The sequence below is a fragment of the Marmota monax genome, unplaced genomic scaffold, assembly GCF_021218885.2.
Source record: "Marmota monax isolate L192 unplaced genomic scaffold, Marmota_monax_Labrador192_F-V1.1 WCK01_AAM20220418_F8-fsc00008, whole genome shotgun sequence".
Classification (NCBI taxonomy): Eukaryota; Metazoa; Chordata; class Mammalia; order Rodentia; family Sciuridae; genus Marmota; species Marmota monax.
Window position 1 is genome coordinate 573,348 of NW_026694432.1, and position 19,714 is coordinate 593,061.

The window sequence follows — 19,714 nt, forward strand, 5'->3', positions numbered from 1 at the left end:
AACCTTTATCAGTATATATTCCAAGTATTGTTTTCTTTTTGAAATATTTTCTTTTGTGTTACTGGGGATTGGACCCAGGGGCACTGTACCATAGAGCTACATATTTTTTATTTTGAAACAGAGTCCTTCCAGGGTGCAGAGGCTGGCCTTGAACGTGAGATCCTCCTGCCTCTTTCTCTAGAACAACTGGGAATTATGGGCAGAGTAACTGGGATTTAGACCAGGAAACTGAGGCTTGGGTGAATTATTGACTTTGCCAAGACCATACCACAATAAGTGTGGAAAGGAATAATAATCCTATCTTAGGCTCCAAAGCTGATATTTTAACGAACAGAACACTCTTATGGACCATCATACCAGGCCAAGTACTGTTTTAAGTATTTAACATACATTGGCCCACTAAGTCCTCACAACCCTAGTATATAGACAAAGAAATTGAGGCACAGGGAGTAGAAGTGATTTTTTCCAAGGACTCAGCTGGTAATCCTGATAAACAGGATTTGAACTTAGGCAGTCCAGATCAAAAGTCCTTATTAATAACCACTAGTCATTAGTCCTTATCTTTGAAGGGATGAGTAATTCAAAACAGGGCAGAGAACATGGGTTTTGGAATCAAACAAACTAGGCTTTGAATTCAAGTCTGACATTTCCTAGCCAGGTGACCTTACACAACTTACTTAAGTTACATACGTGGTGCTCTTTCTTCAAAGTGGGGATAAAAATACTTGCTTCCAGAGTTGTTGTGGAATTTAATGAGATAATCTAAATTCTTTTTGAAAAGTCTGACACACACAATACAAAGGGTCGCTATTATTGAGATGTATCACCGTTAACTGTGTGGTGCACAGAGCAAGTGACATAAAGGAGTCTAGAAGGAAGAATTACTGAGGAATTACAGGTGAGTCATGGTGATCAGGAAAAGTTTCATGTAAATAGACATTCTCAAGATCTTCAGCTCAAACTTGCACTACTGTGGCTGCTGAGCAACAGCAGTTTCAAAACTAGTCTTCATAACAAAAGGGGGCTTTTCATCCAAGATCCCACTCATAGACTAGAGTGGGATACTCATAGTGTATTTCTGATAAAAACACATTATGAAAAACCTAACTGACATCCAACTACATCATTTGGGTAACAGTTGATAACTAAGCATGAACTAGGTGCCAGGCACAGATATAAACCAAGTCCTGATTGTTGAGGTTCTGGTGAAATGAGACAAATCTGCAAATGATTATGCGATAGGAAAGCCAATGATGGAAGGACATTGGTAGAAGTGGTTCTAACCCAGAGTTAGGAAAGCCTTACTGGATGAGATGGAAACCTGTTTGTCTTACGAAACCAGATGAGGTGAGATGAAGGATGTTGGAAACCAATGAGTCTCTCTGCACACGGCAGATGGAACAGCATGGTATAGTTCCACAGCGGAGCATGAACAGAAAGCAGAGAGCAGCAGGACAGGAGGCTGGAAAAGCAGAGCAGGGGCCAGGCCACAGGTGTTCTCCTGGGCCTTGGGAAGGCAGCTAGACTTGGTCTTGAGCCACACACTAATTAAGAAGTCCTTTCTTTCTTTCTTTCTTTCTTTCTTTCTTTCTTTCTTTCTTTCTTTCTTTCTTTCTTTCTTTCTCTCTCTCTCTCTCTCTCTCTCTCTCTCTTTCTTTCTTTCATTGTCAATGGACTATTTATTTATTTACATGTGGTGCTGAGAATTGAACCCAGTGCCTCACACATACTAGGCAAGTGCTCTACCACTAAGCCACAACCCTAGCCCTTAAGAAGTCATTTCTGAGACCTCATCTGTATTGTGTTCCTGTAGCAAATATACCGTTTCCCTATGATATACCAACAAAACAGCACTGAGAGAGAAAGAACCTCTTATTTTTTTAGTCCCATTGCTGAATTTTCTTTAGGGTCCTATTTTCTTCCTGAATAGAATCACAGGCATTTTTAGCACTAGTATAGTTTATCACTACCTCATGATACTGTTCTCCTTTTGTGCTCTAAAGTCATTTAAAATTCAACGCTGTTCAGCAAATGTTTCCCTCATTTCTTCAGCACAGTACCCTGAACAACTTTGTAAATATTTGCTGAATTGGGCTGGATTCATCAAGTAACTATGGTATAAGGTAGCAATGTGCCAATACACAAGGCTAGGACCCAGGGGTAGGAAGAAATAAAAAGATGACTGTCACAGCATTCTTGCCTAAATAAACATAAAACTCTGATGATACAAGTGAGACACATACATGACAATAATAGACATACTCCAAAGAAGGCTATGGGGTGCTCCATTCTCTCTCTAGTGGCCTTTGCAGGTGGTGGGAGTCTAAATCCCACATCTCACAGCACTCTTATCAAACATTTCCCTGAGGGTAGAGGACTATGTGCCCTTTACTACTAAATCCGCAGAGATCACCCAATTCATAAGTATTTATCAAATGGATCTATTTAATCCTCACAACCTTGAGCAGTATTGAAACATTTTTCAAATACGTAAATTGAGGGTCAGAAAAGTAATGTGACTTGCTTGAGGTATATTTCTAATGTGCTGCTTAGTAAAAATAACAGTAGCAGCAACCGTTATTACTGTTGTTGTTTTTCTCCATTCTAAGGAAGCCCACTCTTCATTTATCATTCTCCAAATGTCTCTGCCATAGGATTCTCTTTTCATACTAAGATGGAAAATGTTCTCTCTGGCTGAATGGAACTTGTGGTTTACAATTTGAATTCTTGAGCTCTTGTTGGCTTTTCTCTGACGTTGTGGGAACTCCATAAAATAATGGGTAGTTTAGGACAGATGGATCTGCCCACATTGCAAGAAAGGACATCTACACAGCTTGGTGCAGTAAAAAATGCATAACAATTTTTAGCACAAAGCTTCTCCATTTCCTTCCCAGTTCCTGGGTAAGAATTAACCCAACTTCCATGAATCTTCAATGCCTACTATGTACCAGGTGCTTTTCTCAGTACTTCCAAAATAAAATACATGGTATGAAATGCTCTGCCCCCTTTACCATCTTCTGTTATTAAATCACAGTAAAATCCCAAGAGCAGCTGGTAAACCCTGAAGGGCAGAGACCACATAGATGAATACAGTGCTAATGTATAGTAGGCATTTTAATACATTTTCATGGAATTGAAAAAATCTTTTAAAATTTGCTCTGGAATCAGACAGATGGGTTCAAATAAAATCCTGGCCTACCAATAACTGGCCACGTAACTTAAATTTATCTCTTAAAACCTCAGTTAAGGGCTATGCCTGTGGTTCGGTGGCACAACATTTGCCTAACATGTGTTAGGCATTGGGATGGATCCTCAGTACCACATAAAAATAAATAAAATAAAGGCATTCTGTCCACCTACAATTACAAAAAATAAAAATAAAAAACCCCCTCAACTCAGCCATAGATTAGGAAAATTATCATCTACCTTTTAAGGTTGTTCTGAGGATTAAAAGGGATAATGTTTATAAATTTATAAAGCCTGATCCATAGGAAGAGCTCAAAAAATGAAGTTAGCCATTTCTACTGCTTGTTATTGTCATTATTACAATTACTTTGCAAGTTCACCTAGGTAGTATGGCTGAGGAAAATAAGGCTAGTTAATAAACATTTTGGTTAATATCCCCATCACATACCTTGCAGACAGATTCAGTTTTCAAAGATTTAGGATACAATGCTTCACATTAAGTCAAGAACAATCATAAGTTATCATTTCTTTAATAATCTTGAAGATATCAAAGATCTTCTGCAGCATACCTCTGAAAAAAGTTAACTGTAATTTCTCCTTTGGATAGTACAGAGCTTACTATAACAGTGTTTCTCAAACTTTTCCAATCATGACCCAAACAAAGTAAAAAAAAAAAAAAGGAATATATTAGACACACAAACTTTACAACTTCAGAACACAGGTAACTTACACAAAAGGTTCATGAAAAAATACTTACCCTTAGAGAGTACCATCTACTGATATTTTCTTTTTACTTCATTCCACTCTATTATCCTATCCACTGTTTTAATTTTTTAATGCTATTCAAAACCCAGTAAAATAACTATAGGCAAAGCTAGAACCTAGTAATTTATAAATATTTACCCCTTCCAAGAGAATGGATCAAGGTTATCATTCAAATGATCCTCCCATTAAGCCATGAATTATATTAATTCTATTTTATATACTAAAAGAGTGAAACTCAGAAAGGTTAGATGAGTTGGGTTAAAACAGACTCCCACAAGTTTATGATAGATTCTGAAGTCTTCTTATTCTATAGTTAAGGCTTTTTATAAAACAAACATAACCCCCACAAAAACCACATTATGATAATTCAGAACACATTTTTCAAATTCCTACTACATACCAGATACTGAAATAAGGGAACATTTGACGTGATCTAGCTCTCCAGGGCTAATAGACAACTAAGTAAGATCTAATTCAGGAAAATTAGGTGACTTGGTACATGCACTTGGAAGTCCATAGTGAGTACTTTTTGATATCGGAAGAAATAAGCTTATTTCCACTCACCACCATCTTCTCTCTGGCCACACATTGTCTTACAAGGTAAGCACTGGTGAGAAAATACAGTATGCTCTCCTCAAACAGTATATTTCTTCACAATAAAAAAGTCAATATTTTCCCCTCCTACTGTTTTCTGGCATTGTAACCCTAATCTAATTCCATCTATGAGCACCAGTATTATAATAACACCGTGTCACTGGAAGGTTGCTGCAATGCTCATTCCCTCTAAATAACCAATTACTAATTGAGCAGCATCTTCTGAGTGACTTTATTTCTGAGATATCATGACTTCATAAAGACAGTCTTGGCCCTGCAAAATAATCAGGAAACAACAGACCCGTGATCTAAAACATCCCATAGTTACCAATTCAAATTCAAAATCAAGCAAAAATACCTGAATCTTTCTAATCTGTAACTTTTCCCTCTCTAGTTTATCTTGACACACCCCTGGCTGTGTTCACTTATGACTATTTATGACTCCTCAAGCAAGCTATGTAAGTTCCTGCCTTTATGCCTTGACTCATGTGGAATTCCCCTTTCTTCCAATTTTTCTTCCTATCTGAGCTCCACTCAACTGGCATTCCCTTCATGAAATCTTACCTACTTTCCTCAACAAGAACTGATATCTCCCTCTTCTGTGCATTGTACCGCCTCTGCCCAGACACCATCCATATTCTGCCTATCATTGTCCTTTCCCACTATATTACAATGGGAAGTAAGTACTGAGACTTCCTATGAGGCAACAGACATAACAATATATATTCGATCTAGAAAGGGGATTACCTTTCTTTGTTTCTCCCAAGAAATGTAATTTTTGGCCAAGCTGGACATGTTCCAAACTCTCTGGAGCAATGACTTCTAATATTGCTGAACTTGTAAACTTAAGCAAGTAGCTAAGCTTTATTTTCTACAAAAAAGGGTCAATAGTACCTGTTCTAATTACATTAAAGAGATCAAACTGACACCATAGGGCAAAAATTATACAATGCCAAGTGAGTATGAGAGATGATCTCCTTGGTCACAGATCTGTTCTAAGCAGAACTGTGTGGGAAATAACTGAAGTTCTAGAATGCAGACTTGCTCCTCTGTTCTTGGAACACTGACAAAACCTGCTAGTACTGTTAAGATGACACCAACGGCAAGCCTGTGTCTCCAAAATTCACTCACTGGAGACCTAAGAGTTCTTACTATTGCTCTTCTAAGCTCAAAATCTTTTCTTTTTAAACTAGAAAAGTAACAAAAGAAAAAACTGAGATTCAGGTATTGACTTACATATGGATAAATTTTCAATTTTTTAATAATACAAACACCTGTCCAACAAGAAGGGCCTATAAATATCCACCTGCCCCCATCCTGACCATTTGCCTATTCAAATCACTAATCCAATCATCTCGTTTTCATCCTTCATTAAGAGGTGTGAGATTTTCTAGGTTAAAGTATAAAGAAATATCTTCTATACCACCCGTTTCCAAAATCAAGCCCCCCCTCTTTGTTTTGGTACTGGGGACCAATTCTACAGCTCACACATGCTAGCCAAGCACTCTGACCATGGAGCTACATCCTGGGCCCCAGTGTCCCCCTTTTTACAGCTATGTTTTTGCCCATACAAGCACATTCTGAAGATCACCCAAATTCTTCCAGAGCACTTGCACGCCACATACAAATTATATACACACACCTGCAAAACACTTGGAATATTCTTGGTGAAGTCTTGAAATAGATTCATGAGGAAAGAGAAAAGTTCTGTGGTCTGTTTCACCGTAATGGATTTTTCTTTCCTTCCTTCTTTCTTTCTTTCTCTCTTCTTTTTTTTTTTTTTTTTTAAGAAAAGCATCAGGCCTACAGAATAGCTTTGGGTGGGGGGCAGAACTACTTATCTCTCTTGCCCTAGTTGTAAGGATTAAATAAATGAAGTGACTCCCCTTTATATCCTTTCCATGATCTAACAAAATAGAATTCAGCATCTGTGACATTAAAAAGATGTTCTAAGATTGTGTTTGTAGTTTAAGTCTTGAACTCCATCAGGAACTATTTGTATTTTTTTCATTCTCACTGGTAAGAGCAACAGGTCCCAATTTAGGACAACTTGTGAATTTATTTATTGTGCCTATTGACCCCTTCAGGCACAAAATTAGGTTTGTCCTAACACCTGTCCCTGACCCCATTTGCTACCCCTTCCCAAGTGTATGTAATCAATGATGTCAAAGCCCCTGTGGTGTTCCCCCCTCCCCCTCTCTCTGTCTCCTCAAATGGGAGGGTAATAAATCGAGGGCCAGCATTCTGCTCACATCTCGCACACCTCTTCACTCAATCTGATCACTTTTAGAGCTGTTTGCACTGCCAAAGCCATCCATCATCCTGCCTCACCAAGCGGAAGGAGGAAAACTGATGGCAAGTTAGAAAAATCTCATTAAGTCACTTTTTGCCTCAACCTCTTCACTGCTTCTTGAGAAATAGAACTTCAAAATTCAGCCCATTGGAAAAACAAGGGGCATAGAGAAAAAAGGCTGACATGGTAAAGGGCAAAAATAGCTCTAAAGTCAGTTGGTTTCTGGGCAAAATTCAAGTAACCCACAAGTTACAATATACATTTTAGACAGCAAAGATTGGCCCTCATCAAGTATGCTCAAACCCCAGTTTTGGAAGTGGGTACTGGAGCTTGAACCCAAGGCATTATGCATGCTAGGCAAGCATTCTGAGTGACACCCCTAGCCCTTTTTATTTTGAGACAGGGTCTTACTAAGTTGCCCAGGCAGGTATGCACCACTGCACCTGGCATTGCATCTCATTTTTATTTCCTTTCTGGTTGATTTCTAAATTTCCTAACAGGCTGTTTCATGAAATTAAAAAATAGTACTGGTTAAAATGATTTTATCTTCACCCTTTTTCTCTTTTGATGACTAAATCCCACGTTAATTCTAATTCCAAAGAGAGCGTTGATGTACTCTGCAAAGCCCTAAGAGTCATACAACTTCAGAGAATTGAGGGCTTGTCCATGTTAAAAAAAAAACAAACCCACCATGTGTCAAAACCCTTGAATGCTGGTAGGAAGATGTAGACTGTGCTAGTGACACTTGTCACTTCCCAGGACATCTGGCAGGGGAGGATAGACCTCTTCTTGGGGGAGGGCCTTGGCCAAGAAACAGAAAGACTGACAGTCTGAAAGAGACCTAATGTTCTCTAAGCACCTTCAATTTTCAGGTCCTACATATGACTGGTGCCTTCGAGTACTGTTTCTCATTTGATCCTCACAGAAACCCTGTGAGTCAGGCATTATCGTCCCCATCTTAAATATGAGGAAATTAAGGCTCTGAAAGTTGAAGTACCTGATCTAAGATCACCAAATTATTAATTGGAAAAGTCAGGATTCACATCCACCAGACTCTGAAGTCCTTTGTACTTTTGGGTTCCTTTAGATAAAGAAAAATCTTTGCAGAGGCTTGCCTGTACAGGTACATGATGAAGTTCCTCCAAGGTTAGAGGGAGACTTGTTGTTCTGCAGCCTCTGAGCCAGCCTTGCCAACAAAGCACGGTAACAGAGGTATATAGTAGAAATGGAACTAATTTTCCTACATGTGGACAAGTCGATATGTTTTTAGCCCTATGTGCACATTGGCCCTCTGGGTCCTAATCACAATAAGCAGGTTGATTTCAAAACTGGAACCTTTCCTATTATAGAGGTGATTAAAATATAATCAAGCTAGAAAGTTATCCTCCCCCAAAGCCACCTAAAACAGAGCAACTCCAAAATAAAACCAATTTACATATTTTAGTCCAAATTAAAAAGTAAAAGCTAAGGATTCCCTTTTAATATACTGAATAATAAATGCACATTTATGTAAAGCTTCCTTTGGGGAACAGTTACTATGAGGACAACTTTCCCAATATTATTCATAAATATCACTTTTGTTTTGGTGTTACAGTAAGAATCTGGACTTCTAGTGGGAATTGTACTGTTTGTACCCAATGCACCAACAGAGATAATTAATGTTGAAGACATGTACAATATCCAAATTTTAAATGTGTGGTTGGCTGCATTACAAAAAGAAACATGAAAAAGGATGAATCAAATCTGGTTAAAATCACAAATTGCAGGGACTTAGTCGTTTACTCCATTTTAAGTGAGCACTTTCCTAATGAAAGTTTCATTAGTAAAGATTGCAAGTTCTCAGCCCTTCCACTACAGACTTTTAAATAGCTCTTTGAGCTAAAGTTTATCATTAGAGCTGTGTTTACTACTGCTGCATCTTCAAAGGGGACATTTGGAAAAAAAAAAGTTCAACTCAGACTGTTATTTTTCATGTACAAATTAGAAAGCTAAACTTTAAAGCATTTAGATTTATGACCTAGGAAAATAGGGATTACTTGAGAAGCCACAGTCAAGGCACACCAGGGGTCAGGGCTGTTTATATCTCACATGTGTGTGCACGCATGCCTGTGCACACACATGCACACAAACAGTACACAATATCTAGATGTGCATAATAAAGTAAACCTACGCTTTCTGCTCTCCTAGTAAACTTCCAGTTTGCACATGGGAGACCAAAAGGTCACTAGCTGTCCAACAACTCCAGGGTAATAGGAAAAGATGTTCAAAGAAGCATTTCTGTGAGAAGCAAGGCATTCATATTTCTGTAAAACTAACAGGTTCCAGCCAAGTTTCATAGGCAACTAGCTGACTGAAAGTCAAGTTGCTTCTAACTGTCCAAACTACGTCTTCCTAAGAGTGAACATCTGGATACATGGAACTGTACAGACAAAAATGTGCAAAATACCTGTGATTTCTTTCTTTGGGAATCACTCTTAGATTCGTACAAATACAAAAGGGAAAACATGCATGCATGTGAATGTTCTGACGAACCTTTACTCATATTTTGACACAAGCCTTATTCTGTGTTGTCCAATCCTAAAACCCCTCACCTTAACTTTATCCCCAAGTACAGGGAATTATCCTCTAATTATGTTTTTGGATCAGGGTCAAAAGAAAAAGAAACGGTGACCTTGAATTCTATGTTCCAAAGAAATACACCTAGTAAGTCCTCAACAAACAGCAACGAGAGTCAGTCACTACTATGAACACCATTGGCAAAACAACTTCAAGGACTAGTTGCTACAGGAGTAGATAACAATCGAGGATGACTGCTTCATAGGAATAGGAAAGGATTTGATGCCACAGAGTACAGAGGAAACCTCTGTGCTGTGGTGTGTTTTGCAGAATTCGCCATCTTGGCTGGAATCCTTTCTCTGCTTCCTCATATCCTGAAAAAAATCCTAAACTTCCTATGGGAAAGAGATTTGTTAATTACATATTTATAGGTTAAAATGAATAACTGAAAAATTGTACTCAAGTTTAAATGTTATTTTTCATACCAAGAGTTCAGGGGAAGTTATTTTCAGGAGAGGCCGATGACATATAATTTTTTTCCATTAAAGAAAAAAAATCCCATATTCTAGTTTTATATTTTACTTTTGTGGTTAAAAATAAGGCTTTACAAAAACAACAAAAGCCAAAAATGCAAGCACAATAATTACACCAACCTTAATTCTTCAACATTTTTACTGCCTTCTCAACCAAAATTTATTTAAGGGTTCCTTTACCGCTCTAAGCACTTCTTAATCGTTGTAGACAGGTCTCCTTATTGAGGGGAAATTATCTCTGGTGTTAGTTACAACAAGGACCCCCAATAATGAGCCTCCAAAATCCTAAGATAGCCTGGGTGAACGCAGAATCTCAGGGCTGGGATGGAGAGGAAGAGACAGAAATAGAGAGAGAACCATCAGCCTATTAAGAGCACTGACACTGCATACACTATTTCTTAATGAATGTACAAGGAACAGCATAAATATTACCATTAAGCAGAGTGGATGTGAACATCCAAAACAAGCTAGCTGGCTGCCTGCTTTCTTATTTTTGTCCTTTTGTAACAATTTCATTTCCAAAGTGTTTGATTCCTAACACTGATGCTCCAAAGCTATTGTGAACACACTGCCTGAATACTTAATGAAGTAAACAACAAACAAAATGGCTCATCTCTGTGCCCCCAGCTAGCATCCCAAACTGGATATAATTAAAGGTGTGAACAAGCAAGCAAGGAAGTAATGAACCTGCAAAATCAAGGTTCTCAGAAATTATAGGGCATCCCGCACTGCACCAGTTCAAATTTATCACTCATTATCTCCTCTATCAGAAAGGTGCAGATCCACATGTTGGTGCCCCTCTCCACTCTTGTCTTCTAGCTTTTTTCCCTTTTCACTGCTAGATAGCTAATTTAAGACAATTACTGCTGGTGACAATTCCCAGTCCTGCACCCTCCCCCCACAGGTCATTTTTTTCCTCCTTACAAAGCCACTGACCTATAAAGGCCCTCTTAACCCTTAAAATACACTAAGGTTTCAAAAATTCAAGGATAATCATTAAACACACACACATTTCTAAAAACCAAAGCACAGGATGCTACATAACCACTTTTCCTCCTTATTTTTAACAGTGTAAGACTATGTTCAAATGCTTCCAAAGAATAACAACATTCCTCTTAAATACACATACACACAATTTAACTCAAACCCAACCCTTAACTGAACGGGCAGCTTGTAGCTCACAGATATTGTTCGGGATCTGCACATTTATAGTTCTTCAAAAGCAGCTAAAGAAAGGTGTCTGGTTACTAATGGAAGTCTGCAGGATCTGCATATATATTTTTGGTTAAATATTTAAAATGTTGTATTTTTCTAATAAGAGAACTCTTGAAGTTCATGAAGGAAATAAGCTATTTATTATGGGAATCAGTCCAGTTGGGTTTTCTTTATATACTGTGCATCTATACAAGCATTTGGTAACACCAAATAAGGAAAACCTAAGACAGGTGGAGGAATTCAGCAACACACACACTGAGACACACACAGTCTCTCCCTCTCTTTTTCACACACATTCCCTTCCACACACCATCAAATAGATGGCGGAATGGATAGAAGGCAATAAAATGTTGACTTTACTTCTAAAAGGAGAATTGACCAATTCTGTACAACATGGCCGGTCAACTGGAAAATAGTAAACTAATAGCTTGATAGTGTTACTGTCTCTTCTTACCCCCAAAACTCTCAATGACATTGGGAAAAAAATACTGCATTGCAGCACTTGCCAGCGCATACTTATATATCTAGCATCCGCTGGCCAGCTCACCAAAAATGTACATATTAAATGTCCAAGCATATAAATTAAGTGCTTGGTGGCCACAGATCACTGGAACTGATGAAGAAATTTGTCAAGGCCAAAGTACTTCTGTCCATATATAATCACCTTTATCAACACCGCCATTCCTTACTTGCGGTACACATAGATAATTTGTTTCTTCTTCTTCTTTTTTTTTTTAATTAAAATAAAGCATTAAGATGCTAGGGCTAAATGAAGCAGCACATCTCTTCATAGAAGGAATAGTATTTTGTCTACATGTAGGAAGAGAATCCACCCACAATAAGGAGATAAGTGCAAAGGGAAGAAATCTAACCAAAGAAAAGGACTTGCCCTGAGGAAACCCTTTCATTGTTGGTAGTAACTCTAACTTGAGAAAAACACTTCCATTCATCCACAAATTCTTTTAGAGCTATGGCATACACACAGACACACAAAGCACCTCTAGATTTGAAATCTCAAATAGATTATCCCCAACAGAAATCCTAAATTTAAATTATCTGAAGTCGAACATGTCTTAAACCCTCTTCGCAAGACTGAGTTTGGAACCAAACTGCACACACGTAGTTCATTTTCTTTTTCTTTCTTTTTAAAAATATATTCTACTATTACTACCTCACAACAATCTGGCCTTCCTCTCACAATAAAACCCTTACATTCAAAGGACTGAGAAAGAGCTACAAGGAGAAAAAAAAGTTTTAAGACTTTGCGCAAACCATTGAACAGAAGCAAGCTCATAGATATCTGGCCAGGAGGATGACTTGAATGAATAGTAGTGAGGAATGAATGGGACCAAGATCCAAATGAATGGTTAAGTTGTTTGTTAGGTTATTTTTTTTAAAGAGATAAAATCACCTCATACATCAATTGTTCTCAAACTAAATTTTCAGTTACTTCCCTATCTATGCTCATTTGACTCTTTCAAAAATTTAAATATTAAATGATGCAGTCATTATTTTGCTATGAGATATATAGGTGTTCTGCTTGTTAAAACTGCGATATAGTCAGGTGTTTTTTTTTTTTTGCAGAAATATTTCCAGTCAGATGTTCACTCATTAATAAATGTACACTCAGCCTTGTGCTTCTGTAAAGGCACACCTCCACAAGCAGGTTGTAGGCATTAATATTTTTTAAGACAAAGAAGCAAGAAAGGTCAGCAGCAGAACCACGTGTCTTTTTTTTTTTTTTAACAAACCAAACCAAGATGACAGTTCTTATGGAAATTATTTTCTCCTAACCAAAAACTACTAGAAAATTCTCAGAAATTATAAAAAGGAAACTATACTAAAGATAATAAAAAAGTATCCTATTTTAAAATATGACATAGGTTTATGCATTCAAGATATGAGAACAAGTTCAAATGTAGGACCAAAAATATACGTATATTTTTACCTCAAGAGTCAAAACAAAATATTAAAATTTACCAGGAAGACAAAACAAAAAGAAGCATCTGCAAGGAAAAAAGAATGGTGGGTGTGTGTGTGGAGATTTGCAATGAGAAGAGTGAGATTTAACAGTTCTCTCAATAGCGCTGGTTATATTTCCTAACCTTGCAATGTATTTCAGTATTTTTTAATCTCTCATTTGGGGGGATTAAAATTAGCTACCTGATTATGTGCCTATTTTTCCTCCCAGGAAGAAACTATAACAGATCTCTCTTTCAGTTATTTTTACACTATCTCCTATTTCTCTAAGTACTCTATCTTTCAGTCCTTCTGGTACCTACCATCATGGGGAAAAGACACTAGTAGTAAAGCACAGTAAGAGAGAGAAAAAGCGAGAGACGCCTGTTACCCTGCTCACACATGGGTCCTAGATGTTCAGAGGCACACACAGAAAAAAAAAATCCAGATTTTCACTCAGTTTCTGCCAAAACCAGATCCAGGACCAAATGCCAAATGGGAAACAGTGGCTGTGAGGGTGCAGCCCGATGGAGCCTGTAGCTGAAGGCATGGGGAGGGAAGGGAATCAAAGGGCCAGAGAATAGCTCTCCAGTTATTAATTTTAAAAGTAATTTCTACTTGGGACATAAAAGGAGAGATACAATGAACTCCTCAGAACTATAGTATCAACATTTGATTTAGTAAAAATATCAGTATCACCTAACACAAAATCATTGCTTAGTGTAAATCTATTCTAATAATATTTTTTTCTGATGAATATTTGCTGGAAATTTCTAAGAAATCATTTTCAGAAGCTATCAGCTGTGGGAGTTCACTATTATGCTTCCGTCAACTTCATTCAATATAATTTACATTTTTTTCAAATGGCCTCACAGGATTCCTTGCGATTTTTCGCACGTACAATTTCACAGCAGGGAAAAGGGGGGAATAAGAAAAAAAAAAAAAAAGCAAGATTCCCTACCCTCCCTTCCCTTCCCCCTCTCTTCTCTCTGTTTTTTAAACAAATAAACAAAAAGAAAAACAGGAGAGACAGAACAGATGCTTAAAAATAGATTTCTAAAATCACTGTAAACCAGAGTTAGAAATGTAATTAACACCTATTTATAAAGAATAATTAAAGTTGGGCTGGCCACAAAGAACAGCAAAGATAATCGAGGTCCTGTCGCGCCCCCCCCCCCTCTTTTTTTACACTGTTTGCAGTGTGTTCTCATGATAGCCACCTGCTCCCTACTCGGCTTCTCCTCTGTTCGTTTCCCCGGCAACCTTTCATTGGGTTTTCCTCCCAGCTATCGCTTTCAGTTGGGCTGCTCGGTCTAATCTTATTTGTTTTACACCCATCAAAACAAGCAGCCAGACAAAGGCAATCCTCTAAGAATGGGAAAAAGACCACAGCTTTGCTATAATGTCTATGCCGAGCGAGAAGTCTTCCCCGGCTTCTCTAGTGAAAAATAAGTGAGATGGATATGAATTTACAGCCTCCCCCTATACCCAGCCCCGAAACCCCGAGAAAGCTATTGCTGGTAAAAATTCAAAGTCAAAGTGGGCACTCGTGGCATCTCATCGTGCCATTTTGTGCCATATCTTCAGGGTCAACATCAGGCGACAGGAGCGGCACTCAAGGAGTTTCCCTGCTTCTTTTTTCAGAAAAAAGATGGTGCTAAAAATAGATTTACTACTTCGGCAGAAAGGTTTTCCACTTCCCCATCCACATCCAAAAGTCCTGTTTCCCAATTGCATCTGCTGGTACTGAATCTTACCTCCTCCACCCCTCATTTCCAGCCTTCCCCATCACTCTTAGCATGAGACTGAAAAAGAAATGTGCCTTTAACTTTAATAGTCATGTAATTCTGCTGAAGGCTCACAGAGGCAGTGGACACGCCAGCCAACAGTGACGGTGACATTGTGATTGTCAAAAAAGACACCAACCTTGCTTGGCTAAAATGTGTGTTTGATGGAAAAGGCAATGTGTGTGCCTTGTGTGCATGCAATGCCATTATACTTGGAGGTGAATTCTGGTTTTCAGAAAAAAGAAATACTAATAAACACACACAAGCGATCAGCAGAGTGATTTACGATGCACAGTCCACCATCCTTACACACACACACACACACACACACACACGACTGAAACCTACAAGCTTCCTTCCTCTTTTCACTTACCATCTTCAAGCCATTCCACTCCATCTGTGATCAGAAGAAGATGGACCCTCACACAGTGTGTCAAAAGCGGAAAGGAACGTTATGTAAAAGCTGACATTCCTTCTTACAGAGCTGCTGCCCAGAGAAGGAAGCAACAACTCAACACGCCAGGCACCGCTACACATACAAGCCGCCTCCTCTTTTTTATGAGGTCATGACAGGAAACTCTTTGAAATACAAGATGCAGCATTTACTGAAGCCCAAATAAATCACTCTCTTTGCCGTTTTGACTGCGCAGTCCCCCAAACACAACTGCCCATCTCAACGTTCAGCATCCTGGAGCTGCCTCTCGAGGTTTAAATCTCCAGCACCGAAATGGAGAGATCCTAACCCTGCTGCATCCACCCCCCAGCCCCACAAAACCCAGGCATGTAGACAAACCCCTTCTCCCTTACAAAAAAGAAAACCTTTCTTTTGCCATGATGATCTCAAGTAACATAATCTCTTTCAACAAACCAGCAATTATTTCATCCCACCCTCCACCCTCCGCTTTTATGTTGAAGGGAAAACTGACAACGACCTGTTAAAAATGACAATCTATCTCCCCACTGCTTTTCAATAAAAGGACCTACCCGCACTCTACACAAAAGATATAGTAAATGTAGGAACCACACAGCAGCAGAGAACTAAACTCTTGTACAAGCATAAGACTGGTCAAGGTGTAGATGCTTGTCTTCCCTCCAGCAACACAAACAACAGATTATAAATCTAGTCATACCTACCATAACCATTCTTATTGGCAAATATTGGGTCTCGCAGAGCTTCGACTCTTCTCTTAAAATTTGCAAAGATTTCAGAATATATTTTTTTAAATGATTACTATTGTTATATATATTTAAAGATCCACAAAACACAGTGCGGATGATTATAAAGTAAATCAATTAATTTTTTTTGGGGGGGGGATAGTGGGGGTGGGAGAAAAAGAAAAAAAAAAGAAAGAAAAGGAGCAGTGAGCTGAAACCCCCGATTCTAGGATGTAGATAAGAACAACTGAACAGAGCCTTGCTGAAATTGGCTCGAAGCTTCCCCTTTTTACATCCATTTATGGGACCATCTGTCAGCCAAAGCTAGAATCTGATTGGCTGGGGAAACGAAGGGAGGCGTTGCAACATCAGGTGCTATTTAAATTAGCTACTGCCAGATTGACGATGTTAATGATTTGGTGACCTCTACAACAACAGAGACCAGATTTCTGAACTGCTTCTTGTGTCTAGTAATTAAGGCCCGGCGGAAGCAACAACAGCCATACTTGTATTTTTACCTTTTCCCTCCTCCCAGCTCAAAAGTACTGTAACAACTGCAGGTCCCTGGAGGCTTGCAAACCTTAACAGTGGGAGTGTCCTTCCTTTCCCCTGTCCTGAGGGATGCACGATCCCATCTCTCTGATGGAGGGCTTTTCTAGTGTAGAATATTTTCAACCGCCTTATCTTTCTCGACAGTTGCTTTCTAGTGAAATGCATATTTAATGATCTGCCTCTAGGCTTAAAGATACAACAAAAGCACTTTAATGTGCTTACACTTTTACATTTTAACTTTATTATTTCCCAATATTGCTGATGTTTACCAAGTAATGCTTTTTCTGCAGCTAACATGGTCAATATTTCAAAAGCATGCAAGTTTGGGATTATGCTTGCTCTGTGAACTAGGTTGAAACAAGTTTGCCTCTCGGAAAAAACAGTCCCTGATAAACAAAAAAGAAAAAAAAAATCTGGAGGGAGGAGGGGGACTGCTGTCAGCCTCTACCTTTCTGCCTTCTGTCTGAGCTTTTCAAAACAGAGAATGATGAATGATTTATTTAAATGAATTTATTTCTCAACCTGGATAGGGGCATGATCTGAATTTTTAAAAATCGACCAAAACACATTTCCCCTTTGCTTTCCACCGCTATAAAAGTAAAACATTCTTCTGAAATAAAAAACCTTATTTCATTACCTGAGCAGAGTGCTCATCTTGCTTAACTGAACAAGTGATTTTGCTTCTCTCCTTCAAAGTATGTCCTTTTCCTTTGGCCTCTTAAAAGATTTGCAAAGAGAGATTTAGCAAATGTGTGGTGCTATACCCAGTTTGTCTTCCTGTTCTATATTTTGTAACCTCTCTGCTACCCAGCTTTCAGTAATATATATATTTTGGTTCTGCTTTGGGTTTTTAAAGTAGCTTACCTGGAAAATTTATGCCTCATACCTATGCAAAACACTAGCATCACTATTTGTTTAATTTTTAATTTAATTAATTTATTCCTCAATAAATATACAGAGATAATAAACATGACCGAAGGAAAAAAACTCAACCTAATCTTTAATCTTTGACTGAGTTGACAGTGGCACAGGACTGGAGAGAGTAGAAATACATGCTGAAAAATATGCTATATTTCCAGGATTCAAAGTCCAAGGATGAATGGGTTTGTGAAAAATTGTTAGAAAATAACCTTTACATTTTTAAAGATTGAAACTATTCTCTTGGGGATAGTATTTCATGAGCACACACACATAAATGTACATATACATAAACACACTTCAAAAAACACAGATACACCATAAAATAATATGTGTTAGGTACACTACATGAACTATTAGACTTGAATATAAATAAGTTCAACTATTAGAAATGAAAGTACATGAAATAGAAAAGTAGAGATGTTAAAACTATAATCTCTTCAAGTGGAACAACACTGAATTAAGTAAACTTTTAAAATAATTTCTTTAGCAAATGTGTAAAGTCCTATAAGTCATAACAGTACTATGGTACCTGAACTGTTAACTAAGGATGAATTTGCAGGTTAAGTGTTGAAAATGGCTCAACATAGGTACACAGGGTAGGTATATATGCTCGAATCAAGAACAGAAACTCGAGTGTGATCTCATCAACATCAAAATATTGTGAAAAGTAAATATTAACACAGTGCTGACAAACACACAAATAAAAACAACTCTCTTGGAACAAAATATTTACTTGGTATTTTCGGTGCAGGTTATAAAATATGGAATTTTTAAAAACCCTTTTCTCCCATCCACACTAACCTCAGCACACTTAGTGAACCGTAAATTAACATCAGGTATATCAAAAGATATTCGGGCTATTTTTCCAAGATAATAACTGTATATTACAGTATAAATAATTAGCTGGTTTGCTTAGGCTAAAAAAAATCCACGCACTTTGTATTTTGATCACTTCTCCAAAAACCTCCACTCTAAAGTCTTTCAACGGAATCCTCCAACAAATGCACAAATGTCCTCAGAGGCCTTTTCTCTAAAGACAAAGGCAGAATCCTATTGTTGGGAAAAGTCAACCTTATTATCGCATTTCCAATAGTACCATTCATCTTTCAGAGTGAGGGGCTGACCGCTACATCAGTGGTGTGACATTTGTAAAGCAACAGATTCTCAATATATTATCTCAAGAATCAGGCAGGCGAGTCTCCCAGTCATGCATGATTTTTTTTTTTTTCCTGCCACAATCCACCACCACAGAAAGAAACTTGTCTCACTCAAGCAGCTCAGGCAACCTAAAAATGATATCCCAGAGCTGTGGGGCTGCCGGCGCCGCTGTATCCCTCTTACCATAAATGAGCAGTTTCTTGACTCATTAATAACAATTTCCCTTAAAAGAAGTAATCTCATATCAGTCAGCCCCTCGCCACCATGCACACATCCCAAAGGTTGCAGATATCTCAGCATCAGTCGCCGGCAGCCAGCTTTCCCACACAGAGTCCAGATGGACTGTACCAGAAGCCAATTCAGCGTTAATAACTACCTACTCCGCGCAGTGGAGAAGCCTTACGTGGCACAATGGGCTAGGAAACAGCAGCCGGCTGAAACTGCAAATAAAAAAAAGACAACCAAATTCTCCAAAAGCACTGAAAGGAAGAAACAGAAATGGAAGCGTGAATTGTATTTCCTTGACTTCCATGAGAGGAAAGGAAAAAAAAAATCCTTTATAAACATAGGGGGAAAAATGAAGCAAGGGGGGAAAAACAGATGCTGCCCAGAAAAAAGTGACAAAATATTACCTCATTATTTAACAAAGCAGCATTAAGCGTCCTGCTGATTTCAAACATCTTGCCACAGATTTTGTTTTAAGAGAAACAGATAGAATCCTTTGCAAAGCACTCCGTCTGCAAAGGGTTCTTCAATTTTCTTGCGCGCCATGGAACAGTCAATATATTATTTCCCTAGAGTTCGCACATTAAAACCTCTAGTCAGTGAGCTGAATTTTCCCCTTATCTCACACACAGTAGACTCATGTTATATGTACTGCTCTCTTTGCAAGAGCAGCCTGCCCCAAACATGGCTGGTGTTTAAACTACTCTTTAAAGTAACAGTTCACTATATAACCACCAGGTGGGTAGAGTGCACAGATTCAAATGAACCATCTTAAAAGACTGTGTCCCCGTCCCCCCCCCCCCCCCCCCCGCCCC

General features: G+C 38.4%; 1 protein-coding gene across 6 annotated transcripts in view; it reads right to left on the bottom strand.

Annotated features, from left to right (window-relative positions):
* Nucleotides 1-19,457, bottom strand: part of Elavl4 (ELAV like RNA binding protein 4) — an 86,077-nt gene extending 66,620 nt beyond the window's left edge. Inside the window, exon 1 of one of the 6 annotated variants that reach the window (XM_046469241.2) lies at nucleotides 19,307-19,457. In XM_046469241.2, coding sequence (XP_046325197.2) covers nucleotides 19,307-19,354 — 48 coding nt within the window. In that variant the 5' untranslated portion in view covers nucleotides 19,355-19,457. Of the gene's footprint in view, nucleotides 1-15,261; nucleotides 15,568-16,022; nucleotides 16,302-19,306 lie in introns of those variants that run through there. The other 5 variants (XM_058570765.1, XM_058570763.1, XM_058570764.1 and 2 more) reach the window with 5 other exon arrangements.
* Between the last annotated feature and the right edge of the window lie 257 nt (nucleotides 19,458-19,714).